The 10,459-nt window shown below is 38.4% G+C and overlaps 2 protein-coding genes across 7 annotated transcripts in view; both read right to left on the minus strand.

Moving 5' to 3' along the window:
• Nucleotides 1-6,431, minus strand: part of gtf2ird1 (GTF2I repeat domain containing 1) — a 39,987-nt gene extending 33,556 nt beyond the window's left edge. For both annotated transcript variants that reach the window (XM_039778619.1, XM_039778618.1), the window contains exon 1: nucleotides 6,163-6,431. The gene's annotated coding sequence lies outside the window, so the exon portion shown is untranslated. The remainder of the gene's footprint in view (nucleotides 1-6,162) is intronic.
• Nucleotides 6,432-7,667: 1,236 nt separating this feature from the next.
• Nucleotides 7,668-10,459, minus strand: part of clip2 (CAP-GLY domain containing linker protein 2) — a 44,776-nt gene continuing 41,984 nt past the window's right edge. For 4 of the 5 annotated variants that reach the window (XM_039778615.1, XM_039778614.1, XM_039778617.1 and 1 more), the window contains 2 exons: nucleotides 10,256-10,319; nucleotides 7,668-10,156 (listed from right to left, as the gene is read on the minus strand). In XM_039778615.1, the coding sequence (XP_039634549.1) occupies nucleotides 10,140-10,156; nucleotides 10,256-10,319 (81 nt within the window). In that variant the 3' untranslated portion in view covers nucleotides 7,668-10,139. The remainder of the gene's footprint in view (nucleotides 10,157-10,255; nucleotides 10,320-10,459) is intronic. The other variant, XM_039778613.1, reaches the window with a different exon arrangement.

A 10,459-nucleotide genomic window follows, 5' to 3' on the forward strand; every position in this document is an offset into this window, starting at 1 on the left:
GGCTAGTCCATCTGAATTCAGCAAGTTATGGTTTAATGGTCTTACGTTTGTCATTTGGGGCTAATTAGAGCACCAGCATGATGTCATGTGAGCCTCTTTATACTCTTATTTTCTCTCCTTGACAGATGGCGCAGGAGAAAGAGAAACTGATTTAAGAGAAGTCCTTAAGTTTCCACAACCACTGCAAGTAGAGTACCATATTGTAACTGCACAATACATCTGAACAGAGACTTCCCCTAAACTCCAAATGACAAGATAGACATTTGAAAATCAAAGTAAAGAGGCACACAGATAGGAATTGTTAAAAAAAAAAAAAAAAACCTGCTCAGCAAACGCCAGACACTATGTTCTCATGGCAACTAAAACCAGTCTCCTTGGAAACTAATCTCGGGGCATTTGAACAATGCAGCTCTGGCCTTTAATCTCTCCAGACACTGGGAACCATTATACTAGCCTCTGGCAAGCCCAAACCACTGACTCAATAGAGAGAGGACATAAAGGCAGAGAGAGATAGACAGAGACAGGAAGAGAAAGAGGAGGGTGGGTGTGGTGGGGTTTAGCTGCACCAGTCTGAACATGCCGAGTCTATTGGCCATCTAAATCTGCCTCCCCTGAGGCCACAGCAAACATTAGCCCCCTCCTAAATTATTACTGCCTCAAAATAGATGGCCTCTTTCCCTCACATATTTAAAAGGCAAGGGAAGTAGCGAGGACGAGAAAGGTGGGGATAAGCACAGGCTCAGAATAATGCAATGTCAATTGCTTTGCAAGAGGAAGCACAAGCCCAATGTCGCGGTCCTGTTATGGTTCTCTGTGAATCTTGAACCGTTCAGCGTGGAATGACATTAATAAATAAAGCAACGGAGAGTAACTGTGAGTCTACTATGAAGCTAAAAGAAAACGAAACCCAAGCTTAGATGCAAATCCTGCAGTTGCTCTGATGATTGACGCAAACTTTGTGGACATGCCAACACTATTCACTGTGATTCCATCCAAACCATCACTTTGACAAAAGCTCGCTTATTCTATGAGCCCACAAAAACCAGCCAGCAAGGCTTTTTAGTGGGAGCTACAGGTTTTGGAGCTTCCTTTAGATTCTGTCTTTCAGAAACTGTTCAGTATCATATCAACACACAATCAGATTGGTAACTTTATACCATGTATAATAAACACCACGAACACCATCTCATTACTAGTTTTACACTTTTTGGATTTCATGGTCAATAAACCTCATTTATTAAGGAAATGATACCTAATCCTTGAGTTAAAAAGGCTGGAATTATGAATTATTTAGACTAATAAAGGAAGGACAATCACAGAAGGGTCAACGTTCAGTCAGGATACTGTTTCCAAACATTTCAATTTCTTTTTCAAATGCTACATTTTTTTTTACAAAACACCCCCAATTCAATGAAAGTAGAGATCCGATCTTCCATTGTACTTGTGAAGCGCATTGTGTGGAATCATCCATCCGTGTTATTTTTGGGTAATCAAATCAAAATGAGGTCGTTAAAAAGAAATGCATATTTCTGATATAGACATTTAAATAACGGGTCAAATTTGACCCGAAGACAACACAATGGTTACGAGTAGCTATTTTTTGGGATTTATTTCTAGATTTATTTATTTACATTCTTTTTCAGTTATGACTGTCAAACTAGATAATAAAATAAAGCAATCATATCACATGCATACAGTGGTAATATACTAAAGTATATATTTTTAAAGCACTGTGATCTGTGATAATATGAAGCTGTTAACTGACTACAAATCCAAATAATCAAAATCATAAAATAGAAAAATAAAACAGGTAGCTAGCACAGCTTTATGTCAGATGTCTTTAAAACAACAAAAACATTTAGGGACCGGGTCTTTGGAGTTCTGAAGCGGGGCAAAACATGACCGCATAGATTCAAAAAGGGTACATTTACACCACAAATCAACAAAGGTTTTTACTTAAGCTATTTTTATTTATTTTTTAACATTTACACTTTACATATTAGTAATTTTCTTTAAATAAGTAAAAAAAAAAAAGCTCTAACCTTCTTCCATAGTCAAATTACAAAAATGGGAGTCATCTGTCAATCTCTGAATTCTGTGTTTCGGATGGACAAACATTTCTGAGTGCTGGTAGTATACATGTAACTGTATATCCAGTGTTTCCTCTATGTTGATTTTGTAGTGGCGGCCCACCATGGCAAAATTTCTGCCACCACGGTATCAGAAATAACTATTCAGGGGCCCGTCCAGTTGTTTGGACAGACCTGCCCCCACTGCTTAAAAAGTGTGTATATCTTTAAAAACAGGGATAATGTGGTAACACACAAGGTCACCATTGCCTGTACATGGTTTCCCATGATGTTACAGTATACCAAGATTCCAATTATTGGGACTTTAAACACCTTGCACACCTGCACAGGTGTTTTCAATTAGTCTGGCTAATTAGACATCTGCTCAGATTGCAGTTGGGCAGGGCAAAGCTAAAATCAGGTGAAGTCACAAACTTCAAGACCCAAAATAAATAGCTGCACTCCATTTGGCTGTGCTGCTGTGTGATGTTAAATCTCTATCAGCTGGTATTCAAACAGCAGCAGGTAGTGGAGATGCTGTGGTAAGCTTTAGAGGCGTTTATGAGTGGATCTCTGTATTGTTTCTATCTTGTGCATGTGAATGAGGAGTGAGGACGCAGGTGACACAATACACATTCCTGCCGATGGTTTCGCACTATTCCTCTGTACAGTTGGCAGTAAGACGCCAAGAAACGGCACTGCTAATTATTCATGAGAAAGGACATGCATTCAACACCTTTTGTGACGTCTCAAGGATACACACAATCCATTTTGGTGAGAAGAAGCACTGAATGTCAGAAACTTTGACAAAATAACTCCACATTTAATCTTTTTTTAGGTTGGCATGGCAGAGACTGTAGAGTACACCTTTTATTTGGATTCAGCCACGACAAGCCATGTGAACGTACTGTGTTTTTAATTGTCTGTGTTGTTTATCATGCTCTTGGTACACATTTGCACAGTGCTAGATAGATTAAGGTCAGCATGCTGTTTTGAAGTGGACGGAAAAATACGCCCAGCTGGCCCAAACTGGCACTGTGTCGTTCGGGTTCTGTAGTGAAACTAACAGCTGCAAGAAAACTAATGGGAGGGTCAAAGAGATGTCAATGAAGTGTAGTCTGTACATGCCCTCACAGTCCTCTGAGGACATCTAATTAGGCAGGATTATGTGTGGGAATTCCATATAAAGGGTCCTTAAGACAAATGTTTGGAACAAAAACCTTGCTCACCTTTTAGAGGTCTGTGGCCTGTTTTAGTCGGTGGCTAAAATAACTGAATAGCTGAATGACTCTTAAATTTCATCCACCCGGAAAAATCACAATGAGCATCAGTCTTAACTTTTTATTAATTTAAACAGTAAGTCAGGCTGTAGTTTGGCAGTTACGGTCTAATTTATTATACAGCAAATAACATAATCCCGCTTTGTTTACACCCTGTGCCTGAGGACTTAAACCAGTGTTTCTCAACGGGGGTTGGTACAGCCCCCCCAGGGGGCGTTCAGAGGATGATGGGGGGCGCTGGAAGCAATATTGTGGAACGGGGGGGTTGAGGTGCCTTTGGGGGGCATTTGTTTTAAGGCGCGTTTACACCAAAGGTTCACAACAATACGAGTTTACACTTTAAACTACTTGCAAAAAACAGTGGTCTGCAACATTAAAACCAGCCAGTTTACGCCACTGCGACTGCACGAGACGGTGGATGGGAACTCTTCTTCTCTTTAATGTCTCGTTAGGCTTTGTGTGGTGCAGCTCCGTGCTGCCTTCATGGGAACGGGACGTCAGAGTATCATGTTATATAAACTCCGTACTGCAGCGTTATGAATCGCTCATGTTGTGAACTTTATAGTCTATATTAAAAGTTTTATTTATTTATCTTTAATAAGTCTATGAACATAGCTGTCAAACATTTTTCATTCAATGATATGATTTTTTGATGATTTTTGATAACAATAGTAACAACAATAATAGGACTAATAACAACAATAATAATTATCATAACAATAATAGGACCTAATCAGCAATATTCAGGGCAATTAGCCTACATCTTATTTGATGGGGGGAGGGCGGTAAGGGACCTGGATAATGGATAGGGGGGCACTGGTCCCAAAAAGGTTGAGAACCACTGCCTTAAACCTTTAACTGTCTGGAAAAGAGCAAGCAAGATATAAGGACCACACATTTCACAATGATGTAAACATGTTATATTTATAAGGTAATTGTGTTATAACATATAAACAATTCATTGGATTTATGACATGGTTAATATAACCATAAAACGGTCAATTCATTCATCAGTAACAGTTGGGAATAACATTTGTTGTACTTGGGATCATTGGATATTATGATATATGGAAAACTGATACATAATTGGTCAAATGACTTAATACTATACGTATACGTACCTAATACTTACGTATATTTACAAAAGGGTAGTGTGCGTGATACTGTACTCATACAAGATATTTTAGTCCCTATATTATGTTAATTTTTTACAGGTTTATGCTTGTATTTTGGGTTTCTAGTAGAATGTTTTCATGGTTTAATGTTCAAAAACATAATTTTCTCATATTGTCTGTCTGAATAATACCTGTATTCACATCTGTCTAAAATGCTCCGTGTTAGCACCAGTCTCTTTAAGCCCCGCTCCCGAAAAAAGCCTAGTCTGCTCCGATTGGTCCGCATTTCCGGGTCTTCCACATCTGTGCTCTTAGTGTCTCTGAACTGTCATTGCAGCCAGGGAATAACTTTAGCAGCACTGTCTACCAATATATAGTATATACACATGGTATGCACATTTATACACAGTGACATCCCAACTGTACCAAAGTCATGACGGCTCGTTTAAAGGCAGTGATTCTGAAAACGGGTTGTGTGCATTTCTCTGTGGATTGAGTGTTTTGATACTTTCATAGTATTTATATAGCACCTTAACCTGCTTTATAATTAAAAAAAGACCTGTAAATCTCACTTTTCACAATATGGGACCTAAGCCTAACCCAGGAGTTTTGGTGAGAGCTTCTTGTACTGGAAAATGCTGGCAGGACTACTATTGAGTTCACATCGCATGAGAGGAGAGGAATTACTTTGAAAAGCTGGACCCAGGAGAAAATAGCTTTAAACCACAGGATATGAGACCTGGGTGCAATAAATAAAGTCAAGGTCTGTTCTTCCAAAGGAAATAAGTGTGTGTCTGTGTGTGTGTGTGTGTGTGTACAAATCTTTATTATTTCTTTCTCGTCTTGTGATTTCAATCCGCCAGACAGTTACAGCTGACAAAGTTTTATCCCAGTCAGCTTTTTATAAACTTTGACGTTTCTTATACCAACTACAACCAGTCAGCTGAGAGCAAAAATAAGAATAAAACAGCACTCTAACTAACCTTGTCTGGATTAAGAATAACGCACACAACAGTTTGAGTTGGCTTTATCGAAATTCCTAGTTTTGAGAAACGCTCCTCTAACCGTGCTGATTGTAATTAACGATAAGGCAATTAGTAAGCCATTGTTTAAATGTACTGCAGTTTAATAATACGGTCACTAACCTTAAACTTTAACTAACAGCTTTGAGCTTTCAGTATTAATATTGTTTTGCTGAAGTTCAAATGTCTTGTTTCCTTTCTCGTTTACACTTGCTACGTTAGCTACAGTAGCTGGCTTTGTTGTACTAACGCTAGCTCGGTAACCGTATCAGTGATAGCAATATATGGGGGGATAATTTAGCAAGCAGACATACGCTGTATCCTTATCATAAATATGGGCTAGTACTCGCAAGGTTACGGGGAGACGTCCGCCTAGGCTGATTTAACTGCTAACCAACAATAACCTGTCTTCGCTGCTTACCGTCACGTTATGTCTAGCTAACTAATCAACACTGGCTAATTACGGTATCATAATAACGTTGGGCTAGCTAACAAGCTAGCTTACACTCGTTAGCTCTGCAGCTAGCGCTAGCACTTTCCTTTCATCTGCTTCCCCAGTCCAGAAATTAGGTTATAATCTGCACTTTCTAAATGTACAGTTCCCAAAAGCAACCAGTTACATGAAAGCAAACTACGTAACTGCTTATGAATATTAAAAGGGGCAGCGAAATCTCACCTTAATTAGCGATTAAATAGCCTTGTTGCTGCTGTCAATCCCGGAATAGGTTTATTCCCCCGTTTTAATCCATCAGAAACGCTCACAATTCACATCCACAATGTAGCCGTAGCGTCTGCTAAAACATCGTAATCCGGAACATCGCAATGTTGATCGCACGTATTACAGTCTATTATTTGTGTATTTTTTCTTAGTTTATTTCTCTTTTTCCCTTAACAGAGCAGGGTGTCCCTTTCCCCTTTCTTTGTTCTGTAATCCAGTAAAATTGAAACTCATTCGCCTCCTGCTAATCCCAGCCCAACTCAACAACAGCATCTATTGGCTGCAATTTACATACAGGATTAACCTCTGGAAATACCCTCAGGGTACAAAATTCACATGGAAAGGAAAATATATTATTGTTATTATTCGTATTCTTATTATATCAGGACTGTGACTCTGTATATCACTGTCTGCCACTTGGCTGCAACTTCACACTGTCAGATTTGCTTCTTTTTTTTTTTTTTTTTTTAAATCCCTCATAGACTGCATGAAGATGGTTTGATGTTGAGTATCCACATTATTTTTAGGATTTGTCCAAAGTGGATATATATTATAGCTACATGGATCTTCTGGCCGTGGCAACTATGCCATAGCTCTTGTGATTGCCTAAAATAGCTTGTCAGTTTAATATAGGGTAAAGTTCATATCCTAGGGGAAAGGAACACGTTCTCTTACAATAAATTTAGTCAGAAACCATTTATAAGAAACATGTATAATCCACTACATCACTGTAATCTGGTTAGTTTCAGTTAATTTTGCATACATTTATCCCTAAACCACTATAAAATATTAAGTTGAACTCTTTCACCAACACCAAAAATTTGGTTTGTGCTGTTCACATACAGTATGCTGTACTTTTTGATTGCTTCTGCAAATAAGTAATCATTTATTTATTCAAATGTCACCGGCATAATCAATCTGCCCTCTAGCAAAAAAAACTGGGACGTGTGGATAAAACCTGACATTTGCCAAGGCTAACAAGTAAAAGGTGTGGAGGTAAGAAATCCCGAGATTGTAAATAAACATTTGTCTGGGTGTCAGGAGCTTTAAACATTTGTCTGGGTGTCAGGAGCTTGGCCCTTTTTCCATATGAATGAATTATTGCCTCCTCTTTTCAACAAGTCATTCTAACACCAAATATTTGCCTGAGATGAGAGATTTACAACAGGATTTTGTGTGTGTGTGTGTGTGTGTGTGTGTGTGTGTGTGTGTGTGTGTGTGTGTGTGTGTGTGTGTGTGTGTGTGTGTGTGTGTGTGTGTGTGTGTGTGTGTGTTTGTAATGGATAAATGGTTATGGTTACTGGCAGAATTTCCCAAACCACCACCCTGGTATGAAATTTGACACCACTTTGAGTCAACTCTGGAGAAATATACCTATTTTCTGTGTGCTTTGCCCTCAAAAACAAACATACAGAAGTGACACAAGTATGAAAGAGTGAAATAAAACACCACCAGCCCTTGCCCACATTGTTAATATTTAATGACTCAATCTCCGAAACCATTGCAGCAATAATCCAAAGGGTATGAACCCTCCAGCTGAAAAGGCCATGTACAATATCCAATGGAAAATTTAGGTTTTATCTTTGCTGACCAGCACCTGCCCTACATGTTTTGCTCAGGAGACACTTCTCCAAACTTTACACACCACTCACCTCTGTGTAATGTCTCTTGTGCAGCAATAGCAACCTATGACCAACTACAAACAGGATCTCATAGTTTAGTTATGGATAAAACAATATTCTGAAGACTTACAGTATAACTTCCATATGTGTCGATAACATTTTTGCAAATGAAATCCAAATGTTGACAACCTGGGGAAGGTTGAGTGTAACATTTTACATCCATTGTTTGGGTTTTTAGCTCCTGTGACAGCCCTTCAGTAGCCCTCCGTAAGAAAATGTCAGTAAAGTAATCCAGGGACATTTAGATACAGCATTAAAATGGGCATCAAATAGTACTGCTATGCTGTACCATATACAAGTAAATTATATGGATGGAGTCTGCACTGATACATAGTCCACAGTAAATGAAATAGCTGATTATTACTGATAAGGTGTATTGGTACGGGGTCGGACAGAGTTTAAGAGAACGCAAAAGTCTGTAATAATTAACTATTATTAATTATATTAATATACTGTAACATAACTCAGAGCTGAATTCAGGAGGCCTCCCAATTTCATTAAGTCCTAGCAGGGAGGTCCACTGATGTGCAATGACTAAAAAGGACTACTTTTTAAGAAGATTGGCCCAATAGCCACCTTACCAGATACCTGAAGAGAGGATTGGTGGTTGAAATCATGTCTGTCAGTCCTGCAACAGATAACTCTCGCCTATAGTGTATTCACATGTATGATTTAGAATACATCACAATAAGCAGTTGTTGGTGATTCACAAGAACTTGTGGCAGCTTTAATAAGGCTGGACCAGTCACGTTATGTCATTGGCACAGAAATAATAGTGATTTGTTGGGTTCCAACACCTCAAACATAGTTCAACAGGTTCTGATAATAGTAATCATACAGTACAGTAGCAACAGCAATGCTGCTTTAGAGTATGTTAATAGTTAAATTAACTAAGGGTTAAACCAACTATTTTACATATGTTAGCTAAAAAGAAACTAAATTAGATTTTCCTATGTTTTCTTTGATAAGTGACCATAATAGAAGTGTGATAATGCACTCACAGGATGCCAGAGGGAACACCACTCTGCTTTGTGTTGTGCCTCCACCTTCTCCATCATGTTATGCTTGATTGCCTACGTAAAGACCCAAATCTAAATATGGAACGGTTTTCACAGAGTTAAACAATATTCATTCAGGATACTTCAAGAGTACTGTAACTTGCTCTTGATGTTATTGAGACAGCGCAGGGTTTTGCTAACTTTTCATAACTGACAAAAAACTAATGTGGACTGCTTAAAAAGTACTTTTTTTTTTTTTAGTATCAAAGGTGCATTGGGATTGAGACAGAAGCAGAGTATTTAGCGATGTCCTGGCGGGAAAAAAAACCAAAAAGTTTGGAACAGATTCAGCACATTAATGGAGACTGGGGAAGAGGTTAAGGAGGTTTTGTGGACAGTTAAAAAAAAATTGGAATCCATTGTTATACAAATGTAACCAGCCTGATAACAACAAAGGATAATACAAATCTTTTTACAGCTATTTTGCAAGCCTACTGTGATGTCACAGGCTTAGGTCTGTTTTTTTTTATCAAAAGACAAAATAATTTTGGGTGGAGTATTACTTTAAAAAGGTCCTTTTTAATACTTCCATTAACACCAGTCACCCACAATTACAGTTATCATATTGTACACTAAAGCGGGAGTGTAAACACTGGACAGAGCTGACTGTAATGAGTTTGCAACCAATTCTCTCATCAGGTATTAAGTAAAGTGACAAATGAGCCAAACTCAGTAAAAAATATTAGTCAGTCATCATGAAGAGTTGCTCTGAGTATCACTGGCCAAGTGGCTGAGGAGCAAAGTAAAAGTAATAAATTAAACAAACAAAGCGACTGAGACCCAGTTCTTCAGTTCTTCACATCGTTGTCAATCAGCCGTTTTTTTCCTTCTGATTCAAAATTAAGAATTGTCACAGAGTTCCCGGCAACTTGTAGATTGAAATTTTCTAACTACTGTAAAGCATCAAAAGTTGCCAAACTGTACGTTCTCAGGAGTTATACCGATAATATCTCTTCATGTCCATGTGCCATTTCCTGTTTATATTTTATAGTACTTTAAGCGGTCTTCATGATTGGCTAATAGGTGCTTTCTGCAACAACACATAAATTCACTCAAGATAGAGATTCGCTGTTTTGGTATTAACTTCAAACTGAAATCTTCTTCAGGCGTCCATCGCAGGATCAGGAGAAACGTTGGATGAGCTTTTCTTTAAGATGGACTTCTGCATGTCCCAGTTCAGTCTTATCCCTTCTGCTCATATCAGTGTTGTTCCTGAAAATCCCAAAAAACAAGATGTCTTAGCACTGAAAGGCATTAATGACATCACCACATCCATGTTAATTGTTTAACTAATATATAATGAAATAATACCAACATCTCGAGGGCCTCCTGACTCCTCATGATGAATTCCATTGGCTGAATTTGCACCATGCACCTGAAAAACACAGTCACCGATCGTCAATGTAGCCCCCTTCTGGAGATGATTCAGCTGTGTTTTAAGGGTAATTAAAAGGACTATTTCGACATTTTAGGAAATTCACTTATTCGCTTTCTTGCTGGGAGGGCTTTTTCTGG

Source organism: Perca fluviatilis, chromosome 16 (assembly GCF_010015445.1).
Source record: "Perca fluviatilis chromosome 16, GENO_Pfluv_1.0, whole genome shotgun sequence".
In the NCBI taxonomy this organism is placed as follows: Eukaryota; Metazoa; Chordata; class Actinopteri; order Perciformes; family Percidae; genus Perca; species Perca fluviatilis.